Genomic DNA, 25895 nt, shown 5'->3' with positions numbered 1-25895 from the left:
ACTGGAAAAGGTCAGTTTTCATTCCAATCCCAAAGAAGGGCAATGCCAAAGAATGCTCAAACTACCTGACAATTGCACTCATCTCACACGCTAGTAAAGTAATGCTCACAATTCTCCAAGCCAGGCTTCAGCAATACACGAACCATGAACTTCCAGATGTTCAAGCTGGTTTTAGAAAAGGCAGAGGAACCAGAGATCAAATTGCCAACATCCGCTGGATCATGGAAAAAGCAAGAGAGTTCCAGGAAAACATCTATTTCTGCTTTATTGACTATACCAAATCCTTTGATTGTGTGGATCACAATAAACTGTGGAAAATTCTGAAAGAGATGGGAATACCAGACCACCTGACCTGCCTCTTGAGAAATCTGTATGCAGGTCAGGAAGCAACAGTTAGACCTGAACATGGAACAACAGACTGGTTCCAAATAGGAAAAAGAGTACATCAAGGCTGTATATTGTCACCCTGTTTATTTAACTTCTATGTAGAGTACATCATGAGAAATGCTGGGCTGGAAGAAGCACAAGGTGGAATCAAGACTGCTGGGAGAAATATCAATAACCTCAGATATGCAGATGACACCACCCTTATGGCAGAAAGTGAAGAGGAACTAAAAAGCCTCTTGATGAAAGTGAAAGAGGAGAGTGAAAAAATTGGCTTAAAGCTTAACATTCAGAAAACTAAGATCATGGCATCTGGTTTCATCACTTCATGGGAAATAGATGGGGAAACAGTGGAAACAGTGTCAGACTTTATTTTTGAGGGCTCCAAAATCACTGCAGATGGTGATTGCAGCCATGAAATTAAAAGATGCTTACTCCTTGGAAGGAAAGTTATGACCAACGTAGACAGCATATTAAAAAGCAGAGACATTACTCTGCCAACAAAGGTCCATCTAGTCAAGGCTGTGGTTTTTCCAGTGGTCATGTATGGATGTGAGAGTTGGCTTGTGAAGAAAGCTGAGCACCAAAGAATTGATGCTTTTGAACTGTGGTGTTGGAGAAGACTCTTGAGAGTCCCTTGGACTGCAAGGAGATCCAACCAGTCCATCCTAAAGAAAATCAGTCCTGGGTGTTCATTGAAAGGGCTGATGCTGAAGCTGAAACTCCAATACTTTGGCCACCTGATGTGAAGAGTTGACTCATTGGAAAAGACTCTGATGCTGGGAGGGATTGGGGGCAGGAGGAGAAGGGGACGACAGAGGATGAGATGGCTGGATGGCATCACTGACTCGATGGACATGGGTTTGGGTGAACTCCAGGAGTTGGTGATGGACAGGGAGGTCTGGCGTGCTGCGGTTCATGGGATCGCAAAGAGTCAGACACGACTGAGCGACTGAACTGAACTGAACTGAACCTAAGCAGGTTACACCTCTGTGTCAACCATTCTCTATTTTTTCCCTGGGATTTTTCCTGGTATCCTTTCTGCTGGTAAATTCAGTCTTTCATTCAAGTAAAGGAAACTTTTCTGTACAGTACCCCCAAATATGTTTTCTATTTCATGTGTATGATTCTCTACTTTAGGGATATTACTCTTACATTAGCTGATCTTTATTTAGTTTTGTCTCTCTGAAGACTGGTTTTCTCTCCCCTTTTCTCTGCATTGATTGTGATGGTTTCAAGCCTCTCCTTCGAGCCATTCTATTTGCAGCCTTGTTTGTGGTGCTTCCCAAATCATGTATGGGGTTAGTAACTGTTTCTCAGTCTGTCTTCCTGACCCTGCAATCTCTTTCCATCTCCTTCAGTCTGATCATCCGGCCTTCGAATACGGCGGTAGCGCCTTCTCTGAGACAGGAAGCACTGGGGCGGACTCTGATGCTGCTCTGGCGGGCTTAGGTTTTCCTCCAGGCCGACTCTCCTGGTCTCTGGCAGGCTCCTCCCCTCGCCGCACCGCGCCCCCCGCTCCCTGCACCCACCCCCCCACCACCGTGGCTTGTTTGCAAAGTGCTCCCCCCCTCCCCCCCGCCCCGCCGTCGCCCTGCCCCTCCCCTCTGCCCCCTCCCCCCCCCGCAGTCCCCCTGCCCCTCCCCTCTGCCCCCCCCCCCCCCTGCAGTCCCCCTGCCCCTCCCTCTGCCCCCACCCACCGGGGCATGTTTGCAAAGTGCTCCCCCCCCCCCGTCGCCCTGCCCCTCCCCTCTCCCCCACCCACCGCGGCAAGTTTGCAGAGTTGCTGCGCTATTTCTTTTCCACGTTGCTTATGCTGACACTGCGGCCCCGTCCACGCCCTCTATTAGCTGTGATATAAAGCGGATGAATCACACCTGTCTTGTATTGTTCCCCGGATTGCCTCATGCATGTAAATCCCGCCCTCCTGCCTTGGGCGCCCCAGACAAGAGCCGTGCTCCCTGGGCTCCGCTCCCTGAGGGCCGGGCCGCAGAGGACGCTGCTGAGCTCGGGCTCCCGCGAGCCGGGTGGGGGCCGCACCAAGTTCTCAAGCCCCGAGAGACATCTTTATAGTCACAGGGGACTCTCCACAGCAGTTCTGGGAGCTTGCTACTGCTAAGTCACTGCAGTCGTGTCCGACTCTGTGCGACCCCATAGATGGCAGCCCACCAGGCTCGCCCTTTCCTGGGACTCTCCAGGCAAGAACACTGGAGTGGGTTGCCATTTCCTTCTCCAATGCATGAAAGTGAAAAGTGAAAGTGAAGTCGCTTAGGAAAGATAAAAATGAGAAAATGTGCTTAAATTACACAAGAGAAGTTGAGGTTACTGCGAAAACATAACTTGCTCAATTCCAAGAATCTGCCTGATGCTAATTTTATAGGAGCAAAAAAACCCAAAAAAACACACGAGTTTATACCTTCTGGGGAGGAGGTTTTGTTTTCCCATCTTCTCGGGGTGCAGTTTGCTGGCGAAGCTTCCACACCTCACATCCAGCCTGCTGGCTAGTTTCTTCTTGAACAACTGCAGCACCACCACTGTTTATTAAATACCTGCTCTGTGCCGGCCACTTCGTGTTTACCTTCCCACTGAACCCTCTCAAAGCTATCCTACAAGTTGTAGGATAGTTTCTTTTCAGAGACGAGAACACAAGTTCAGAGAAGTTAGGTGACTAGTCCAAGGACATAGACAAGTGCCCTTCCCAGACAGGAGCACGAGCCACCCTGTGCCCCCAAAGCCTGCCTCTCACCACTGCCTCCCAAGCTGGCCTCCAGGAAGGGTGGGTAGAGCTAGAAGAGGCGCGGGAAACAGGATGGAGCTGGGAAGACAGAAGTCAAGAAGGTGTCCTAAGTCATGGAAGAGAAAGGATGAAGAGTCAGAGACAGAGGTGACAGTGTGGGCCTGTCCCTGAAAGAACGGAAAGCAGCGGCTTGAGCAGGCGCGTGCACACACATTCACAGCAGCGTCACTCACACTAACCAGACCAAGTGCGCACTGGCGGGCCAGCAGAGGAGCACCGCGCAGCCCACAGCACAGAGAGTGTTACTCGGCTCTGAAAAGGAAGGGAATTCTGACACCTGCTACAGTGTGCTACACACAGAGGAACCTGGAAGACATTGTGCTCAGTGAAACACACCAGACACAGCAGCACGTGGACCGAGAACGTCCAGATGTTCAAGCTGGATTTAGAAACGGCAGAGGAACCAGAGATCAACTTGCCAACATCCGCTGGGTCGTCGAAAAAGCAGGAGAGTTCCAGAAAAACATCTGCTTCTGCTTTATTGACTATGCCAAAGCCTTTGACTGTGTGGATCACAATAAACTGTGGAAAATTCTTCAAGAGATGGGAATACCAGACCACCTGACCTGCCTCCTGAGAAATCTTTTTTCAGGTCAGGAAGCAACAGTTAGAACCTGACATGGAACAGACTAGTTCCAAATTGGGAAAGGAGTACATCAAGTCTGTATATTGTCACCCTGCTTATTTAACTTCTATGCAGAGTATATCATGGGAAATGCCAGGCTGGATGAAGTAAAAACTGAAATCAAGACTGCTGGGAGAAATATCAATAACCTCAGATATGCAGATCACACCACCCTTATGGCAGAAAGCAAAGAAGAACTAAAGAGCCTCTTGATGAAAGTGAAAGAGGAGAGTGAAAAAGCTGGCTTAAAACTCAACGTTCAAAAAACGAAGACCATGGCATTCGGTCCCATCACTTCATGGCAAATAGATGGGGAAACAATGGAAAAAGTGAGAAACTTTATTTTCTTGGGCTCCAAAATCACTGCAGATGGTGACTGCAGCCATGACATTAAAAGACACTTGCTACTTGGAAGAAAAGCTATAACCAACCTAGACAGCGTATTAAAAAGCAGAGGCAACACTGACGACAAAGGTCCATCTAGTCAAGGCTATGGTTTTTCCAGTAGTCATGTATGGATGTGAGGGTTGGACCATAAAGAAAGCTGAACGCCGAAGAATTGATGCTTTTGAACTGTGGTGTTGGAGAAGACTCTTGAGAGTCCCCCGGACTGCAAGGAGATCCAACCAGTCCATCCTAAAGGAGATCAGTCCTGGGTGTTCATTGGAAGGACTGATGCTGAAGCTGAAGCTCCTATACTTTGGCCACCTGATGTGAAGAGTTGACTCATTGGAAAAGACGCTGATGCTGGGAAAGATTGAAGGCAGGAGGAGAAGGGGACGACAGAGGATGAGATGGTTGGATGGCATCACCGACTCAATGGATGTGAGTTTGAGCAAGCCCTGGGAGTTGGTGATGGACAGGGAGGCCTGGCGTGCTGCAGTCCATGGGGTTGCAGAGTCGGACACGACTGAGCGACTGGACTGAAGTGAACTGAGCAGGAGAGCGTTGTGTTGTCCCACTCGCCTGACCGGGAATAGTCAAGCTCACAGAGACAAAGTAGAAGAGCGGGTGCCAGGGGGTGGGGGTGGGGTAGGGAGTTGTGTTTAGTAGGCGCAGCGCGTCTGTCGGGAAGATGAGACAGTTCTGGAGGTGGATGGTGTGGTGGGGGGCAACGTGGCGCCCTAATGCCCTGAACTGTGCACTTGAAATCACTCGATGTCATGTTGTGTGTATTTAATCACAGTCTTTAAAATTAGCTGGATCTGTCATGTTCTTTAAAAACTCAGTTTCCTCAGCCTCACCCCAGACTTGGGTGGCTTCCTGAGGTGTGCCCTTTAAAAGGAGCACTCAGGTGGCTCCCATGCTCTCTAGTTTAAAGACCACTGGCCAGGGCTTCCCTGGTGGTTCGGTGCTTAGGGCTCCGAGTTTCCAATGCCGGGGGCTTGTGTTCCATCCCTGTTTGAGGAACTAAGATCTTGCATGCTGCACAGTGCAGCCAGAAAATAAAACAATAAATAAAATAAAATTAGATTGTTATATTAAAAAAATAAGATCACAGGCCAGAACAGAGGCTGGGGACATCACTGGCTCGGGGAGTGTGTGGAACCCGTCTTCCTGAGGCCGGGGCCGTGCCCGGGAGATGCATTCTTCCCTCTGGTGCAAGACCTCCCTGTGGGCAGCCGGGCACCTCGGAGAAGCCTGGGGCAGCAGCTCCAGGGAGCCCTGGGGCAGGGGGACCAATGTTCCTCCACCCCTTGGACCCCCACCAGGGCTGTTCCCTTAGGACAGAGGCTCTTGGGAGGGGAGGGCCCAGCAGGGCACCTGGTTCCTCCCCCATCACTGCAGACCCCCTGGTACTGTGACCGCCCACCCCTGGGTCCAGCGTGACTCACTGTCCACAGTTTCATCCACCGGGAAGCGTCTACAGGAGCTGTCCGGGAGCGGGTGGGCACTGGCTGGCAGCCTGAGGGCCGTGATCGGGTGAGCCGGAGCAAGTGGGGTCACTCGTTGGGGGGCCTCTGTCACAGCTGTGTTGTTCCCGGTGGACCCAGCCCCTCCCCTGACAGAACAGCCCATTCTCGGTTATCACAGGGCCCAAACAGGAGGGCCGGGCCAGGCCAGGCCCGGGAATCGGGGGCTGGGGGTCCCTTCCCTCCTCCCCTCTCTCCCCTGGGCCTGCCTCACCCTCGGTCCCTGCACCCCGGTTCTCTGCCTGCCAGGCAACGAGGTTGACCAGTGGGTCCCCAGCACCCAGAGCACCCCCGCCCCACTCTCAGGCTTCCTCTGCTTGGGCCGGTCCACCACCCGTGAACAGGCTCTGGGACCCCCGGGGACTGGGGAGGGGGTCATCATCCCAGAAGCCAGAGCAGGACGCTCCAAGAGACCCAACCCACATGCGACCCTGAGTGCCACCCAGGGGGGCCCCAGGCTCTGCCGCCCCGCCCCCATCTCCAAATGCCCCCCAGTCCATGTCAGTGCCAAGCTCTCCTGCTCAGAGAAGGCAGCGCCGGGCAGAGCAGCCCAGACACCAGCAGTCCTCCGGGCGCCAGGCCCCCTCCTGCCCCCCGGGTTCTGTGGGAGACAGCAGCGGGCTCCCACACCTCCCCTCATGGTGTCTGGCTGTCTCTCCGTCTCCCTGCGGGTCCCCTGTGATTGGATGGACGCAGGAGACTTCCTGCCCACGTAGAAGGGGATGATGCAGAGAGGAAGAGGACGGCCCTCCAGAGACCTGGGGTCTGGCCAGAGGCGTGAGGGGCCTGCCCTCCTCCCCCGCTAGCCGGCTCTAGGCGGGAGGAGGGAAGAAGCCTTCCATTAAGGGTGGGGACACCCAGGGACTTTGGTGGCAGTCCCCTTGCCGTAGCCTCCTTCCCTTCCCCACGTCCTCTACAGGCCCCTTAGGAAAGCCCATTGGTCCCTGTGGGGCCCCATCCACCCAGGACAGGGCAGTAGATGGGGAGTCTGGAGAGGCGGTCCCGGGCACCCCCCTCCCCCTCCTCCCTTCCCCCACCCGCCCTCCCCTTCCCTCCACCCCCTCCCCACCCCCCTCCCCCCACGCCTCCAGGGCCTCCCCTGCCCCTCCTCCCCAAGCTGCAGGCGGGGCGAGAGTGCTGACTGGCAGGTTCGAGGAGGCTGCGGGGGCACACCCAGGTTGGGACGGAGTGTGTGTCACGACCAGGGCTGGGCCTCTTCAGGGCCAGGAGGGCTGTGGTGGAGGGGGAGACGGTGCTGCGCCCCCAGGAGCAGCCCCAGAGCCTCGCCTTGACGCGGCAGGGGGCCTGCAAACCCAGGGCAAGGGCAGATCCCACTGCCCATCACCAGGAAGGTGCCCTCGGGCAGTCCTGGGGCGGCAGGAGCAGCCGTGACGCGGAGTTTCGATGCTGAGTTCATCACTCACCAGAGACTGAGTGGACAAGGAGGGATTGTTGAGAACCGGCCTCCCGAGACCTCACGTGGCGGGGCGCACATTTCCTGCTTGGGTTCTGCACCATCATCAGAAAGGGGGCTCATGCCTTCCTTGGGTCAGGTCTAGACAATAGCTTACCTTTTTTTTTTTTTGCATATTTAGCTGTATTATGTAAACACCGCACATCTGCAAACCTAAAGCTCCGCACCCAGAAACAGACACCAAGTGTGGTCAGAGAGGCCTCTGACCCCGAGCGCGGGGCGAGTGGGCCGTGCCCCGAGCCCCTCTGCAGGGGCCGTCTCTGGCCCGCAGCCGGCTCTGCACGGCCGGTGGGGTGAGTAATGCCCGTCCCACTGTCAGACCCAAGCTGACGGGAGAAGCAAGAATCAGCACAAACAGCAATTAGGGTAATTGTTCTGTTGAGAGAGTTCACAGACTTCACCGCACGGGTGAGGGCGTCTTCACCCGCAGCCTGGCGGAGGAGGCCGCGGGGCCATCAGGGTGGCCACTCCGCCGGGCCCGCGGAGGGAGCAGGGTGATGCAAGGCAGGGTGGGGAAAGGGGACGCCCCGCTGGGGGGTCTCTGAGCCTGCCCCCCACACTCACTGGGGCTGCTTCCCCTCCCGCTCCCCCACAAATCGCATAGCCATGGAGGCCATCAGGAACTCCAAGCACCTCCAGGCGGAGGGCTGTCTCCCAAGGGAAATGCTCTCCCTCCCACCCCCGCGTCCCCAGGCCTCTCGCAGGCTCCCCAACTGCTTCCGAGGGGTTCAACACACTCAGGGGGCCCCACCTCCAGGACACCAGGGATAGCGGAGCTGCTGGGACCTCGGGGCACCCCGGGGGCCGTCACCTGGCAGCTGGACTCCAGGATGAGAGGGTGGCGGGGGCAGCTCCCTGGCTGTACCCTCCACAAAGGGGACTGGGCTCAAGAGGGGCTGGCGGCTAGGCACCTGCTCTGTGGCCCTGCCCAGAGCCGTCTTGCTTTGTTTAATCCTCATAACAAGCCCACCAGGGGGGTGCTGTGGCCCCCATTTCGCTGGGTTACCTACGAGGCCCTGCTGAGAGGCGCCTTTGTCTCCCAGCACAGAGTCCTAACCACACCGCCGCGGTCTTCTAAAGACACACGTGTGTGCTCTGGACGCTGCAGCCAACAAAGCACTCACACCAGTAGCCTGTCTCTTCTTCAAGCAGCGCCCGGGGAGGGCAGTGACCGGGGAACCACAGTGTTGGCCACGTCCCGGTCAGGCAGCCTGTCCCGAGAGCCGTCCGTCTAAGTACCCGCACCGTCAGAAATGCAGAGCCCCGGGTGTGCCCCAGACCTGAGTCGTAAGGAGACTCCCAGGGCATTCGACGCACGTTCAGGTTTGAGAAGCTCTGATTTAGGACAGAGCTTATATGGTAAACAGTTTCCAAAGCAGAAATGATTATACCGATATACAGATATCTCTACTGCAATCCATATCAGTCTCTCCATTACTCCCAAATCTGCATTTTGTCTGTTTCTTTTAGCTAAAGGGGAAAATTTAAATGATGAAAACTTGCATAATCCATGTAGGGCACTAGAAAAAGAAAAACTCAGAACTTTATGGTATTTCTCCAGTGACTCAGAAAGTGTGGAAGTATCAGTGGCTGAGCTGCGTCCGATTCTTTGCTACCCCATGGACTGTAGCCCACCAGGCTCCTTCATTCCACAGGCCAGGAAACTGAAGCCCAGAGACGCAGTGACTCGTCCAAAGTCACACAGCAAGTCGGGGGCCAGGCCAGGCAGCTGGGGGGCAAGGACCCCCAGGCCAGGGCTCTTTCCCTAGAAATCCATCCTCCCCTCTCCCACCACCTCCCACTGCTTATTAAAATAAGCTGGTCAAGCCCAACCTGACATCTCTAAGCAGTTCCAGCAAATCCTGTAGGGATTTCTGAAAAACAAAAAAAAAGAAAAAAACTGTGCTTCCTGTTGAAGGCTGGTAGACCATCCCACCACGAGGATGGACCTTCTGGACCAAGGACTTGGCCAGTGTCATGAACCAGTGACTGAACTGGAGCCCTCCTCTGGTTCCCCTCCCAGACACGCGCCTCAGTTTACCTGTGTAAAAGGAGGCATCACGCCTCCCAGGGCACGTGAGGCTGCATAAGCTCTCGGGGTGACCACCCCCTCGGAGACAGGGCCCCATTGTGTTTCCCTGTCGGGCTTAATTGCGGCCTCATCCCCTCGCTGCTTGAAGACATCCCTTTAAGTGGGGTGCATGAAGCCACAGGCCTCGGGGAGGGGGCGGCAGGGGCGGGGTGTGGAGACTGACTTCCTGCAAAGGTGTAACTGGCCTCGTAAATCCCTCCCGGGGAGGTGACGTCCCTGGCTACTTTTCCCAGAGCCCTTGGAGCACATTCTTTTCTGGGGGCGAGTGAAACCAAAGCCGGCTGGCAGAGGGGAGGGAGGTGGGCAGTGGGCAGGTGCTGGGCAGGAGCAGCGGGCCTGTGTGGGGTGCCAGGCCACGGGGCCACGCCACGCCGGGGCCCCATCCCCTGGTCGAGGCCTCACGCCGCACCGTCCCCCAGCCCTGGGTCTCACACTCTACAGGCACCCTGGGGGCTGGCTGGGAGGCCGGCAGCTCAGGCCAGGTGACCGAGAGCCTTCAGGGTTCGAGTCTGGTTCCCAGGGCAGCTGCACAGGTTGGCACCCATCCAACGTCTTCACACCTACAGGGCCCCGTCTCATGGTCTAGGGGCTCTGCAGGGGAACCCAACGCATGGTCTGGCCTCCGGGGCCCAGATGTTCTCAGCGCTGGTGGCATGGCCACCCCTACTGCTGGCTCCATGCCCTTCTTCCCTGGCTCCATCGCCCTCTGCCTCCTCCAGGAAGGACGCTGGTCATGGGCTTCAGGCCCACCCACAACCCAGGGTGGCCTCATCTCCAGATCCTTCGCTTGACTGTATCTGCAAACACCCCTTCCCAACAAGGTTCCTTCCCCAGGTTCGGGGGCAGGATATGGACACATCCTTTGGGGGGTGCCCCAGTGCCCCCCACGATGACTGTGCTCTCCAGCAGCTCAGTCCACCCCAGACTGTCCTGTGCTGTGTGAGGGGTGGGCGTGGAGGGAAGTCCTCCATCGAGGGCTGCAGGGATGACCTCAGAGGCTCAGCTCGGCTACTGAGTCCTGCAGTCGTTCTGAGCCCCAGCTTCACAGTAGGGGCGCTGACGGGGCAACACTTTTCTCGGGAGGGAAACGCGTGGGCAGATCCCAGACCACTCTGGAGACTGCAGACCTAGACAGACAGGAAGCAGGGTCATGAAGCCTTGTGCAAAAAGCAGCGGTGAACCATGCCAGTGAGTGCCCCCTCCCCCGGGTCCCCCAGGACATCCCCTCTCAGGACTCCTCACGTGGACCGCACACTTGCCTCCCACTGCCCTTGGCCCCCAGCATCCCGTTCCCAAAAGGCCGCAAATTTTACTACCACGTCACTATGCCCACCCTCCCCAGCCCGAGGTCTGAGCTGAGGGCAGTAAGGTGGGCAGGTGTGTCTGGCTTCAGTGGAATTCAAAGTCACCAGTCCCTGGCCAGCGGGGTGGGGGCAGAATCCTCCGTGACAAGCCGCCCTGGCCTCCTGGGGGCAGAAGGCCAGCGTGGGCAGCCCTGCAGGGCAAGGAGAGGCCCCCTGGCCCCTCCAGAGCTTAGCAGCCAGCGCAGGGCTAAGGCTGCAGACGGCGGCGTCAGAGGCCCCCCCGTTTCTGGCTCCTTGTAACTACGGGCCCAGTCCAGCACACCTCCAGCAGGGTCTCTGGGATGACAGTACCTCCTGGAAGGCGGGGTGGGGGGCGTTGGGCAGAGCGGTGCCCAAACGGGCCACTGGCCACAGGATGTCCTAACGACACACCAATGGGACATCCAAACACTGCTTTACCGGGCCCTGTCTCACGGACGCTGGTGATGCGGATGCCTCACCATGCGCTGGGGAAGGCAAGCTGTCCAGCTCAGGGCGCCATGGGGAGGGGCGCCTGTGGGTGGGGGGTGAGGGCAGGGTGTGATGGGGCTGAGTCGGGAGGAGGAGCAGCCACCCCACCAGGCAGAGAGGCCATGAATCACACCCCTGTGGCCCCCGACTCAGGCGGGGTCAGCGGGAGACGGCAGACCTTTCGAAGTAGCCTGAAGCCCAGCGCCCATGGGCCCCAGTAGCCGGGGCACCTGGCCAGCTGGCTGTCAGGGCTCCTGCTAAGAAAGCACTGGGTGGGCTCCCAGCCAAGGCAGTGGGCGGGCGGGGGGGGTGATGCAGACAGGGCTTGCCCCCAGCGGGACTCAGCACAGCCCCACCAGTGCCCATCCGTGGCTGGCAGGCTGCCAGGAAGCAGCTCAGAGCAGAAACACCGTGGGGTGCCAGCTGGCCTGGGTGTGGCCCCGTCTGGGGCGCGGACAGGTGACTCACCCTATTGCCAGGAGGCTGTGAGGGCTGGGGCAGGTGACTGTGGGACCCAGGGGAGCACAGAGCCCGCGGCGAGGGGGTGGGGCCGGGGGGGCCTCATACCTTAGCCCTGCCAGCTCCCCGCTCCCACGGCCTCCAAACGCCAGGACTCTCCCAGCAAGGGCTGCCCTCAGTCTCCCCAGTGTTTCACCACTCAGCCCACCCCCCACTGTCCCCCAAAGGGAGCCGCAGCCCGGCCTCTGGGGTGCAGGAGGCCTGTGCGAGGCGGGGTCCCATCGTCTCTGCCCTCAGACGCCTCCTCTGACGGGTCCAGGGCTTGAGCAGATGGTCTCCAAGACCCCCTCCACCTGTGATGTTCTGAGGTCTCCAAAGTCAATGACGCCGGAGTCAGGACCGCAGAGGATGGTTCTGGCTGGGAGGGGGAGGGGAGAGGATGGAGGGGGAGGGGCGGGGCCGGGCCTTAGAGCCTGGGAGGGGCAGCAGTGGCCAGCAGTGCAGTGGGCTCTGGGGGGTGGACAGGAGGCCCCGGGGAGGAGGGAAGGATGCTCCGCTTGTCGTTAAGCTCCTGCGGGGCGCCTGGCTTGGGGCCAGACGGGTGGTAAACACTTTATACGAGTTTATGGTTACAAGAAGCCTGTGAGCCAGGTGTGACTAGACAACAAAGGGGAAACTGAGGCAGAGAGGTCAAGCGGCTGGTTCAAGGTCACACAGCTAGCAGTGGCTGCAAAGGCCTGGTCTTGTTCCCCAGGCCGCCTCCTGGGGAGCCCCTGGAGCCTGTGCTCGGGGGTCTTCAGTCCTGCAGGGAGCCGTGCACCCCTGCCCCGTCCCCAGCCCCCCATGCACTCCACTCTCCACCCCACCCGCACCCCGATCCTGAGGCCCAGGCCCCGCCCAGAGCCCAGTCCTGTCACAGGTTTGCAAAACAGCAGCGCTGGCCCGGGGCGGGCGCTGGGTTTGGCCGCGTGGGGAGAACAAAACTGGAATTTTGGGTTGGCAGCCGGGCGGGGCAGAGCAGATCCCGCGCTGACAGCAGCCAGTTGGGCCGGGCCGGCTGCGGCTGTTATTCATCACCCGCCCAGCCCCCAGCTCGGACACCGCCCTGCCCAGGGAGACCAGAGCGGCAGCTCCCGGAGAATCCCGGGGTGTCGGGGGCCGCGTGCACAGCCCGGCCTGGCCCCTGAGCTGGCCCCTCCCAGCGCCCAGGACCCGCCCAGACTCGCCGGCTCCGCAGGCCTCTGCTCCCCGCCCCATTCGGCCGGAGCTGGCCCCCGGCCCCTGCTGGTGGCGTGGATGGAGGGGCACAGCCGCCCCCGGGTCCTGCGCGGCCTCGGGGACCGGGTCCCTCGTCACGTGCTCCAGTCGTCCAACCAGGACCCCCGCGAGGGGCTTGGGGCATGGCCTCTGCCGCCCGGGTCCCTTCGCAGGACGTCCCCCTCGAGGGCGGACAGCCACTCTGTGGCCCCTGGGACTCTCCAGGCGCGATGACCTGGGACGACAGGGCTGTGGGCACCCACACCTAGGGTGGCATAAGGTCACACCAGGACTCAAGTCCAGGGTCTGTCCAGTCCTACTCTGGTCCCCCGAGCGCAGCAGGGGTCCAGAACCCTGCGAGGGGCCACCACAGAGTTCATTCGTTCAGATCCTTGGGAGGACACTTCCCTAGACTGGTGTTCCCCAAGATGACTGGGAAGGACAGGCGGGCAGGGCACTCTGACTTCCTGGGGCGGGCTTCTCTCAGGAGGTGTGCAGAGAGGGTCCCTGCGTTCCCTGGAGGCTGAGAGGTGGGCTGAGGTCGTGTGCTTCCTGGGGGTACCCCCGCCAGCAGGTGGTGAGAGGAACATGAAGGTGCTGGGAGAAGCCAGCCTTTAGGAGAGCGAAGGCTGGGCCTCCATTATCCCAGAGACCTGGCTCCAGAGCGGGCAGGTGCCCTGGGTGGACACAGCAAGCGTTTACTGCAGTGTGTGCCAGCATGAGCAGTGGGGAGAGAAAGGAGTGGCTCTCAGCCCGTCCCTCAGGCTCTTACAGTGCCGGGGCTGCCAGGTAGGTGCCAGGTACACGGGCCCTGGAGGGGGCACTGAATCCACTCGTTTGGGGGAATTCCTTGGCAAACAGGGCTGATGAGCTGACAGGTGGCAGGAGGCGGGTGTGGAGCGACTCGTCCCTCCTGCTTCAGGCCCCTCGGTGGCCTCTCAACCCTCTTAGAACAGAATCCAAGCCCCAGACAGAGGCCCAGAGAGGCCGGCAGGATCCCATGCTGGAGGCCCCCGGGCTCGTCGTCATCTTAGTCTCTCAGCTGTGTCTGACTCTGCGACCCCGTGGTATTCTCTGGGTGAGAATACTGGAGTGGATAGCCATTCCCTTCTCCAGGACATCTTCCTGACCCAGGAATAGAACTTGGGTCTCCTGCATTGTAGGCAGATTCCTTACCATCTGAGCTAAAGTGCTATTAATAACTGCACTCGTGCATTGAGGGTGTTTGAAATATGGCCGGTATGTCTGAGGCATCAAATTTTTTTTTTACTTCATTTAGTATTTTTTAATTAAAAACACGGAGTAGGCAATGGCACCCCACTCCAGTACTCTTGCCTGGAAAATCCCATGGATGGAGGAGCCCGGTAGGCTGCAGTCCATGGGGTTGAAGCGAGTCGGACACAACTGAGCGACTTCACTTTCACGTATTGGAGAAGGAAATGGCAACCCACTCCAGTGCTCTTGCCTGAAGAATCCCAGGGACGGGGGAGCCTGGTGGGCTGCCGTCTCTGGGGTTGCACAGAGTCGGACATGACTGAAGTGACTTAGCAGCAATTAAAAACATTTTAATTGAAATATAGTTGATTTACAATGTTGTGTTAGTTTTGGATGTTCAGCAAAGTGATTCAGCTATACATATGTGTGTATATATACACATGCTTTTTCAGATTCTTTTCCCGTATAGATTATCACAGAATATTGAATATCTAGCAGAATAGACCTAGATCCGTGCTATACATCTAGCACAGACTATCCAGTGCCCTGTGTTAGACAGTGCTTGCTTGTTACTTATCTATTTGATGTACAGTAGTATCAGTTCAGTCCTGTCTGGTTCTTTGCAACCCCATGGACTGCAGCACGCCAGGCCTCCCTGTCCGTCACCAACTCCTGGAGTTTACTCAGACTCATGTCCATCAAGTTGGTGATGCCATCCAACCATCTCATCCTCTGTCATCCCCTTCTCCTCCTGCCTTCAATCTTTCCCAGCATCAGGGTCTTTTCCAATGAGTCACTTCTTCGCATCAGGTGGCCAAAGTATTGGAGCCTCAGCTTCAGCATCAGTCCTTCCAATGAACACCTAGGACTGATCTCCTTTAGGATGATCTGGTTGGATCTCCATGCAGTCCAAGGGACTCTCAAGAGTCTTCTCCAACACCACAGTTCAAAAGCATCAGTTCTTCGGCACTCAGCTTTCTTTATGGTCCAGCTCTCACATCCATACATGACTACTGGGAAAAACATAGCTTTGACTAGACAGACCATTGTCGTCAAAGTGTTGCCTCTCCTTTTTAATATGCTGTCTAGGTTGGTCATAGCTTTTCTTCCAAGGAGCAAGCGCCTTTTAATTTCTTGGTTGCAGTCACCATCTGCAGTGATTTTGGAGCCCAAGAAAATAAAGTCTGTCACTATTTCCATTGTTTCCGCATCTATTTGCCATGAAATGATGGGACTTAGACTGCCTGATGAACTATGGAATGAGGTTCATGACATTGTACAGGAGACAGGGATCAAAGACCATTCCCATGGAAAAGAAATGCAAAAAAGCAAAATGGCTGTCTGGGGAGGCCTTACAGATAGCTGTGAAAAGAAGAGAAGCAAAAAGCAAAGGAGAAAAGGAAAGATATAAGCATCTGAATGCAGAGTTCCAAAAAATAGCAAGGAGAGATAAAAAAGCCTTCCTCAGCGATCAATGCAAAGAAATAGAGAAAAACAACAGAATGGGAAAGACTAGAGATCTCTTCAAGAAAATCAGAGATACCAAGGGAACATTTCATGCAAAGATGGGCTCGATAAAGGACAGAAATGGTATGGACCTAACAGAAGCAGAAGATATTAAGAAGAGATGGCAAGAATACACAGAAGAACTGTGCAAAAAGGATCTTCATGACCCAGATAATCACTATGGTGTGATCACTGACCTAGAGCCAGACATCCTGGAATGTGAAGTCAAGTGGGCCTTAGGAAGCATCACTATGAACAAAGCTAGTGGAGGTGATGGAATTCCAGTTGAGCTATTTCAAATCCTGAAAGATGATGCTGTGAAAGTGCTGCACTCAATATGCCAGCAAATTTGGAAAACTCAGCAGTGGCCACAGGACTGAAAAAGGTCAGTTTTCATTCCAATCCCAAAGAAGGGCAATGCCAAAGAATGCTCAAACTACCGCACAATTGCACTCATCTCACACGCTAGTAAAGTAATGCTCACAATTCTCCAAGCCAGGCTTCAGCAATATGTGAACCGTGAACTTCCTGATGTTCAAGCTGGTTTTAGAAAAAGTAGAGGAACCAGAGATCAAATTGCCAACATCCGGTGGATCATGGAAAAAGCAAGAGAGTTCCAGAAAAACATCTATTTCTGCTTTATTGACTATGCCAAAGCCTTTGACTGTATGGATCACAATAAACTGTGGAAAATTATGAAAGAGATGGGAATACCAGACCACCTGACCTGCCTCTTGAGAAATTTGTATGCAGGTCAGGAAGCAACAGTTAGAACTGGACATGGAACAACAGACTGGTTCCAAATAGGAAAAGGAGTACGTCAAGGCTGTATATTGTCACCCTGTTTATTTAACTTCTATGCAGAGCACATCATGAGAAACGCTGGACTGGAGGAAGCACAAGCTGGAATCAAGATTGCCGGGATAAATATCAATAACCTCAGATATGCAGATGACACCACCCTTATGGCAGAAAGTGAAGAGGAACTAAAAAGCCTCTTGATGAAGGTGAAAGTGGAGAGTGAAAAAGTTGGCTTAAAGGTCAACATTCAGAAAACGAAGATCATGGCATCCGGTCCCATCACTTCATGGGAAATAGATGGGGAAACAGTGGAAACAGTGTCAGACTTTATTTTGGGGGGCTCTGAAATCACTGCAGATGGTGATTGCAGCCATGAAATTAAGAGACGCTTACTCCTTGGAAGGAAAGTTATGACCAATCTAGATAGCATATTTAAAAGCAGAGAGATTACTTTGCCAACAAAGGTTCGTCTAGTCAAGGCTATGGTTTTTCCTGTGGTCATGTATGGATGTAACAGTTGGACTGTGAAGAAGGCTGAGCGCTGAAGAATTGTTGCTTTTGAACTGTGGTGTTGGAGAAAACTCTTGAGAGTCCCTTGGACTGCAAGGAGATCCAACCAGTCCATTCTGAAGGAGATCAGCCCTGGGATTTCTTTGGAAGGAATGATGCTAAAGCTGAAACTCCAGTACTTTGGCCACCTCATGCGAAGAGTTGACTCACTGGAAAAGACTCTGATGCTGGGAGGGATTGGGGGCAGGAGGAGAAGGGGACGACAGAGGATGAGATGGCTGAATGGCATCACTGACTCGATGGATGTGAGTCTGGGTGAACTCCGGGAGTTGGTGATGGACAGGGAAGCCTGGTGTGCTGCGATTCATGGGGTTGCAAAGAGTCGGACACGACTGAGCGACTGATCTCATCTGATCTGAAGCCTGCTTTTTCGTCTCTTCTTTCACTTTCACCAAGAGGCTCTTTAGTTCTTCTTCACTTTCTGCCATAAGGGTGGTGTCATCTGCATATCTGTTATTGATATTTCTCCCAGAAATCTGGATTCCAGCTTGTGCATGATGTACTCTGCATAGAAGTTAAATAAACAGGGTGACAATGTATAGCCTTGATTTCCCAATTTTAAACCAGTCTGTTGCTCCATGTCAGGTTCTAACTGCTGCTCTTGACCTACCTACAGATTTCTCAGGAGGCAGGTCAGGTGTCTGGCATTCCCATCTCTTGAATTTTCCACAGTTTGTTGTGATCCACACAGTCAAAGGCTTTGGCATAGTCAATAAAGCAGAAGTAGATGTTTTTCTGGAACTTTCTTGCCTTTTCCAGTGGATGATCCAATGGATGTTGGCAATTTGATCTCTGGTTCCTCTGCCTTTTCTAAAACCAGCTTGAACATCAGGAAGTTCACGGTTCATGTATTGCTGAAGCCTGGCTTGGAGAATTTTGAGCATTACTTTGCTAGCGTGTGAGATGAATACAGTCGTGCGGTAGTTTGAGCATTCTTTGGCATTGCCTTTCTTTGGGATTGGAATGAAAACTGACCTTTTCCAGTCCTGTGGCCACTGCTGAGTTTTCCAAATTTGCTGGCATATTGAGTGCAGCACTTTCACAGCATCATCTTTCAGGATTTGAAATAGCTCAACTGGAATTCCATCACCTCCACTAGCTTTGTTCGTAGTGATGCTTTCTGAGGCCCACTTGACTTCACATTCCAGGATGTCTGGCTCTAGGTCAGTGATCACACCATCATGATTATCTGGGTCATGAAGATCTTTTTTGTACAGTTCTTCTGTGTATTCTCACCACCTCTTCTTAATATCTTCTGCTTCTGTTAGGTCCATACCATTTCTGTCCTTTATCGAGCCCATCTTTGCATGAATGTTCCCTTGGTATCTCTAATTTTCTTGAAGAGATCTCTAGTCTTTCCCATCTGTTGTTTTCCTCTGTTTCTTTGCACTGATCACTGAGGAAGGCTTTCTTATCTCTCCTTGCTACTCTTTGGAATCTGCATTCAAAGGGAGACCCACAGGTACAGGAGTGTGCATGTCCGTTAGGCCAGGTTCTTGTGTTACCCGCCTCTCGTTGTGCTGTAGCTGGCACAGTCAGCACGGACACAGGGCACTCCCGTCACCACACGGAGCCCTGCGGGACCCCGCCTGCCTGCGCCCACCCGTGCGCACCTCCCCCACACACCCCGAGGCCACCCTGGTCTGTGGGTCCTGAGGACATGCCAGGTTTGCGGCCTTTACACCCATGGTTCACACGGCTGAGACGGACCGCCTGAGCACTGGCCTCTGACCCTCCCAGACCGCCTGTAGCCTTTTAGCCCTGGGATGGCTCACAGGACAGCCTGAGTGAGGGGCACACGGAGCAACGGCCGTGCAAAAACATGGAATGGGCACTGGGCACCAGGAGAGTGGGCAGGGCTGGGAGGCAAGAGAGCGAGAAGGGAGGCTGCTGAGAGGCTGGGGAGGGCAGCGGGATCCCCCAGGGAAGGTTCTGTGGCTCCCGAGTTGGGGAGCCACTGGGGAGCCCACGAGCTGACCAGGGACTCAGCTGGAACATCTGGGCAGGTGAAACGGGAAGCCCACAGCTGCCTGCAGCGGAGGGCAGGTGCGGGCGGACAAGGCAGGCGCTGAGGACTGAGCTGCACGTGGCGGGCCATGCCTCCCAGCTCAGGGGTCCACCTGGGAAGCCGCCAGTTCTGGCTCCATCTGGGGTTTGGGTGGAGGTGGCCCCCTCACCTGGGGGACTGAAAACAGGAGCCCCAGGGGCCTGCTCTCAGCCTCCACCCGGGCCAGGGCTCCTGCCTGGATCGGCTGCCGCTGCCTCCCGCGCCTCCAGGGGGTGAGCTGGATGCAGGGGAACTTGGTCTCTTTGAGCATCGTGTCCTAGGACAGGGCCCGCCAAGCGGGCGGTCCTCACGGACACCGTCAAATGAAGGAGCCCGTCGTCCACTTCTCGGTCACAAAGCTGTGAACCTTGAGCATTGAGAATGGTGGACTCGGGGTCACAGCGGCCTGCAGGGCAGGGGCAGAGGGTGAGACCCTCGTTCGTACTTGTCATGGCGACATCTTTGAGGATGAAATCGACTCTCGTTTCCGAATCAAGTCAGGGTTAAGTTCTTCCAAGATGCTTTCTCCTTAGACCGCCCCACACCCTCAGGACTCGTCACCCACACTCACTAAGGTATCTTCACCATCTACAGGCATGCTGTCCAGAGCATGCTCATCTCAGGGGCCCTCATGACCTCTGCTCTCTCATTGGGGACTGTGACCCTCTCAGCCCGTTTCTGACGCAGGGCCCCATGGGGCAGGGCTGGGGCAGGTGGAGAAGGGAGGTGATGGATGGCAAGAGTCTTCCAGCCAGAATACACCTCACCGTGGTCCCAGACTTGCTGCATGAGCCCGCTTCCTTTCTTCTTCTTTTTAAAACTTTTGTTTCTTTACTTGGCTGCGTGGACTCTTAGTTGTGGCTCACAGGATCTCCAGCTGTGGCATGCAGACTCTCCGTTGAAGCTTGTGGGATCTAGTTCCCTGGTCAGGGATCAAACCCGGGGCCCCCTCCTTGGGAGCTCAGAGTCTTGCTCCCTGGGCCACCAGGGAAGCCCTAGTCCCCTCCCTTTCTTTCTCCCAGGTGGAGGTCTGACTGGGTTCAGGTCTCCACTGCACCACTGACTTCATGCTTCTCAGTGTGTTTCCTCATCGGCAAAGCCATATCTCCTGCAGGTTCTGGGGGGTTCTGGGGAGATAAAATCGTGTCTGCAGCATGGACGGGCCCCTGGCACCAGCCCACCCTCCATCCACATCCACAGCCACACTCCCTTTCTCCTTGGTGTTGGAGGTAGGAGAGACGACGTAACTGATCCGGGTGTTAGGGTGACAGTGGGCTTGGGAGCTGCCAAGTCTACCTCCTCACTTCACAGATTTGGTGGGGGAGGACAGAAGAGGGGTCCAGTCCAGCGTCATGCGGCAAACTAGGGAGGCAGCTGGAGCTGGGTCCCCGGAGGCCTGGCTTTCATGCCATGTGATGGAACAGATGCTGTTAAAAGGCTGGTCCACGGAAGGCTTTCAGCGGCTGCTTGTCACGGGGACATCTCAAAGAGGCCGTCCAGCACCGTCCCCAGGTGCCCCAGGGCTGGGTCCAGGCTGCCTGTGCTCAGGCGGCTTACCAGCCTGGTGACCTTGCCAAGCCTCTTTGCTCATCTGAAAAAGAAAGATGATGGCGCTGGTACTCAGCTCATAGGAAGATCATAAGGATTCAAACCAGGCTGTCCATGAAGGGCCCAGACCTTGCTGATTGGTGGGAGCACAGTGAATACTCACCGTGGCTTTCAGTATATCACAATAATAAAAGCAAAATCATAGAGAAGCATCTAGAAAAACTTCACATCTGGAAGCGATTCTAAAGATAATCGGTTTTGACCTCCAGGGCTAAGTATGGCCCTCGATTCTAAAGATAATCGGTTTTGACCTCCAGGGGCTAAGTATGGCCCTCGATTCTAAAGATAATCGGTTTTGACCTCCAGGGATAAGTATGGCCCTCTGTAGCGATACGGGTACTTCCGTCACCCCCTTCAGGGCCCTTCTGCATCCTCCCGGTAGCAAAACTCTCATCATTCAAAGATGTAATTGGCATTTATTACGGCCAGCACATTGGGTTGTAGGCGGTCCAGGTGTGTGATACAATGGACTCGGGTTGTTATGTGTGGTCATGTGTACTTTACAGGACGATGGGGCGCTTCTGGCATCGGTGTGTCCTGAACTTTAAGGCCAATTTTATAGGGCTTTTACAAGGAGGCTGGTCGTGTGGAGGGGAGAGCCAGGCTTGATGGGAACGGAGGCCTTGCCATGTATTAACTGGAGACCAGGGGCAGTCTACCTGCTCTCTGGGTCAGGGAACTGCAGAAGGTGGGCCCAATGATGGCCAGCCCCGACAGAGGCTAGAAGTGGGGTCTTACAGCTGGAAGCGATGGTCGAAGTCTGCAGGGGGTGCACTTGGCTATCTATGACCTGTCGTTGGTCACATCTCTGGCTTACTTGATGCTAAGTTCTTAGGGACCTAACCCTCAATTATCAAACTGTTTCTATTGAAACCATGATGTGCTTTACGATATTCTGCTCTGCACGTGGCTCCCAGGAATGCATTATGGAGAACAGCTGGGCTGCTGCTTGTAACACCCACGTCTCAAGCAGCCAGAGAGTGACCATCACGTGGGCCCTAAGACCGTCCTCAGGCTTATCCATTCCTCCTCACAGCATCCCTGACAAGCGCAGCTTCTGAGAGTCCCCTCTACAGGGCAGAAGGGCAAACTGAAAGGGAAGGACATGAGCTGTGAGTGCCAGCTACAAAGGAGAACAGAGGTGACTGCTGGAGGAGCCCCTGGGCCGCACTACAGCTCAGCACTGGGTGTCCGGCGTGTCAGGAAGGGCACGACTGTGCTCAGGGTCTTTTGCTTAACAGGGAAAGGCAGGGCGCGCTGCCTTTAGAAAGATTTCCATCAACATAAGTTTAAAATATTCAGTTCCTGTTACACACCAGGTCCCCTGGTGCCAGCGACCTCTGGGCCTGAAGACAAGGCTACAGGAACAAAGCCTCATTAGACGTGTCCCCAGGGAGTGTGGGTGAGCACGCGCAACTTCCCAGGGTAATAAATCCACCACTGGGTACTTTGAAAAGGCCAGGCATCCTTCCAGTTTGTCTGTAAGGATCTGGGCAGGATTCGAGTTACTTCATGTTACCTTAATTTGCCTTAAGTTAGCCAGTCTCCATTCATCCGCTAAAACCGACTTTTATTGAGCCCCTAAGACGGCCAGGAGCCCATTTTAGGATTTGAGTCCGGAGTTTCAGAGACACCCACTGCTCACCAGGTGTTGCCCTGGGGAGCCCATGCCCGGGACGGGGGTGGGGGTGCTCCCCTATGGTTTTGCATCTCACGTCTCGCCCTGGGTGGGCTTCGGGCCCACACCCCTTCCCTTCAGATCGGAAGGTGTCTTAGCCCCGAGCCTTTGGACAGGGCGGTGCTCCTGCGTCAGCCTGGGAGCCCCCATCCACAGGGTTGGTCTCTGCCCTGACCCCTGGACGGAGGGAGACGGGCATCGGGCTGTGCGGGGCGCTCCGTGGAGAAGGACTCTTTTCCTGGAGAGAAGTCTCCCGCGGCCTGAGCTGAGCGCAAGCTTTACTCCTGAGCGCGCAGGACGGGGCCAGAGGGCGGCTCCCGGGAGGCGGCCTCGCCTCGGCAGGTCGCGGCGAGAGGGACGGGGACAAAGGGAGAGAAAGGAGGAAGCCGCCACGGTCCACGTTCGGGACTGGAAGCCCTGCCCCCGAGAGCGCCCGGCCCGGCGCTGCGCCCGGGGCTCCTGCGGAGCGGCCGCGGCGGGGAGGGGGCGGCGCGGGGCGGGGCGGTATATCCAGTCTGGCGGAGGGCGGGCCCGCCAGTGCCGGGCCGGGACGGCGGGTGGAGGCGCCGGGAGCAGCCCAGAGCCGTCGCGCGCGCGGACCGTCGCTCTATGGGCACAGGGAGCCGCTGAGCGCGAGAAGAGCCCGCTTCCGCCGCCGCCCGCACCTCGCGCCGCTCGGCTCGCTCTCCAGGCCCGCGCCCCGCGCCCCGCGCCCGCGCCGCCATGAACCACTCGCCGCTCAAGACCGCCTTGGCCTACGAATGCTTCCAGGACCAGGACAACTCGACGCTGGCTCTGCCGTCCGACCAGAAGATGAAGACCGGCACGTCGGGCCGGCAGCGCGTGCAGGAACAGGTGATGATGACCGTCAAGCGGCAGAAGTCCAAGTCTTCCCAGTCGTCCACCCTGAGTCACTCCAACCGAGGTGAGGGCCGGATGCCCGCGTGGCCGTTCGCCCTTCCCCGACGCGCCTCCCAGGTGGCAGGGCGAGGGGCGCGCGCGTCCCCATCTGGCGGCGCGGGGCAGGGTCCGCGCGGAGGGCCCCAGCGGGTGCGCCCTGCCTCCTGGTCCACCGTGGAGCCGCGGCCCTGACCGCTCAGTGGCGGACAGTCAGGGCCGACCTCGGGTCCCGGGGTTCTCTTCCCCAGCCGGCTCCAGGGGTCTCTCCCCAGCCCGATCCTGCCCAGCTGCCCGTGGTCGAGCGCCCCTCACCCTTCCCACCCCAACGTTCACGGACTTAGCTGTGGGGTCCCGGTCCGGGGCGGAGGGGCCGCCCAGTGCCTGGCTGGGATGGACTGGGAGTCACGGAGCCCGCCGAGAACTCGGGAGGGGCTCGCACTCCGGGAACCGGGCACAGGAGGCAGGCGCCCTCTGATGGCGCCGGCGCGGGAGCCTCACACCCGGAGGAGGCAGTGTGGTTCCCAGGTGGCCCCAGGGCAGCGCGGACCGTGGGGTTGAGCCCGGGGAGGGGTCCAGGACGCCCTCGAGGCTGAGAGCAGCCCCCTCTCCCTCAGAACTCGCCTGCCCACTCAGCCGGTGTAGAAGTGTGCCTCTTAGAGGCCAGAGGCAATTTGCTTGGAGGCCAGAACTGCCCCTACCCCTGGCTGGGCCCTGGTGCTGGGCACTCCTTGATCTAGGCATGGGCCTGGCCAGCCCCTCCCTGCCGCGCTGAGGTCCCCCAGCTGTCAGGGAAGGGCAGGAGAAAGGGGCAGGACCCCTGAAACTCAAGGAGGAAGGTCTGTTACCTGACAGTCGCCTCAGTGGAAGTTCTAGACCAAAGACTCATACAAAGCATTTCCCAGTGAGAATTACATGTAAGTCAGCGGGTACCTTCTACTTAATTATTTAGTTAAGTTTGTGAAAGTCCGGTCAGTCGTGTACAGCTCTTTGGGATCCCATGGACGGTAGCCCGCCAGGCTCCACTGTCCATGGAATTCTCCAGGCAATAATACTGGAGTCGGTTGCCATTTCTTTCTCCAGGGGATCTTCCCAACCCAGGGACTGAACACGGGCCTTCTGTATTGCAAGCAGATTCTTTACTGTCTGAGCCATCAGGGAAGCCCAGTAGTTTAAGGCTAATGAGGAAGCTGCAGACTGTAAACCAATACAGGTCAACCAAGGTTTATTTATTGAAAAAAAAAAAAAGAGGTATATTTTTCAAGTCAGGAGCTCATGAGAGAGTGGGGTAGACGAGAGTAGTAAAGAGGAGGAGACAAAGGGGACGGACCCCCGCCCGTGGTCCACATGCACACAGGTATGCACACACACACACATACCAGCTCTCTCTCTCTCACACACACACACACACACACACACACACACACACACGGCAGCTCACGATTTCTACCTCCATGCCTCCTTCTCTCTCCTGAGTGGCCCCAGGTACAGCTGAGGGCGAGAAGATGGCTGGCAGAGGACTGCTCTGCGCCCAAGCCCGCACGGCTGTGGCTCTGTGCCCCTGCCCTGGCTCCTCTCCCGCCAGGCTCCCACTCAAAGTCGCAGCTTTCCGGAGTGCTTGCCACCTTCCTGTTTGCTTGGGGCCTCGGCGGCTGCTTCCAGCCTTTTTTGGAAGTAGGACTGGAAAACAAGTGTCCCCTTTCTGGGCGCAGCGCAGTCGCTGCTCAAGCCGGCTTCCTCTCTCCCTGGGACGGGGCTCGCCGGTCCCTCCTCGCCCGCTCCTCCCTGGCCTGCGCTGGGGGCCGCAGCTCTGTAGAAGACAGCCAGGCGAGGTGCCCGATGCCCCCTCCCAGCCCCAACGGGGTGCCGGCTGGGCGCCCCAGCCTCCCTCTCTGTGGCGACGTCCACCCCTCCCCTTCCCATGCCTCCACCCCGAGGTCCTCTGGGGGCGTCAGCAGGTGTGCGTGGACTCTGCCGATAGCCCACGCATCCCTCTCCGAGGGCTGACCCTGTAGGCGTGTCCCTTTTACCCTTGGCTTGGACCAGTTTCCCCAGCGGGCGCTGTAACTGGGCGAGGCCATCAGGCCACCTGGAGCTGGTGTTTCTGGTTTGTCTGGCTTTGTCTTCCGAGGGATCCCCTCCTTCTGGCAAGCACCGCCCAGGCGCCCCCTGTGTGCTCCGCGACCACCTCTGCCGGCTCTGGTCTCATTGTCCCGTTGGTTTCGTTTGACGCATGTGCTCTGGTTCCCAGGACGGGTGACGGGGTCCCTGGGGGGACCACATGCCAGGCCGTCCCCCTCCGCCCCAGGACAGACTCGGTTCTCCTTCCGTTTCCCACGACAGGAGAGCAGGCTTCTGTGGGGTCTTTGATTTTCCCGGGCCCCTGCCCTGGCTCCGGCCCCACGGGGCTGCTCTCCACCTGGTCCATGACATGAGGGGCCTGGAGCCTTGGAGGATGGGGAAAGGGGCCCGTGGAAGGGGCCTGGCGCAGACGCCGTGCCCCCCCCCAAAACCTGGGCCCAGACAGATGCCCTGCCCAGCCAGGCAGTGCCCAGGGAGGGAGGGGGTCTCTGGGGCCTGGACACCCTTCAGGAGGAGTCTACTCAGGACCTGCCCTCCCCCCCTTCTTTTCCTGAAGGGGCTCTGGGGCGTGGCTGCCCTTGCTTCCTAAGGGTGCCCGTGGGCAAAGGGTGTAAGCCCAGGTGGGAAGCAGAAGGAACCTGGGAGGTGGCCGCCCAGTGGGAGATGGGGGCTGGAA

General features: G+C 56.8%; 1 protein-coding gene across 1 annotated transcript in view; it reads left to right on the top strand.

Annotated features, from left to right (window-relative positions):
* Positions 1 to 22623: 22623 nt before the first annotated feature.
* Positions 22624 to 25895, top strand: part of PKP1 (plakophilin 1) — a 40268-nt gene continuing 36996 nt past the window's right edge. The window contains 1 exon segment of the mRNA XM_070384654.1: positions 22624 to 23165. Within this exon segment, the coding sequence (XP_070240755.1) occupies positions 22964 to 23165 (202 nt within the window). The 5' untranslated portion in view covers positions 22624 to 22963.

Source organism: Bos mutus, chromosome 16, assembly GCF_027580195.1.
Source record: "Bos mutus isolate GX-2022 chromosome 16, NWIPB_WYAK_1.1, whole genome shotgun sequence".
Lineage (NCBI taxonomy): Eukaryota > Metazoa > Chordata > Mammalia > Artiodactyla > Bovidae > Bos > Bos mutus.
This window is presented reverse-complemented; position numbering and strand designations above follow the sequence as displayed.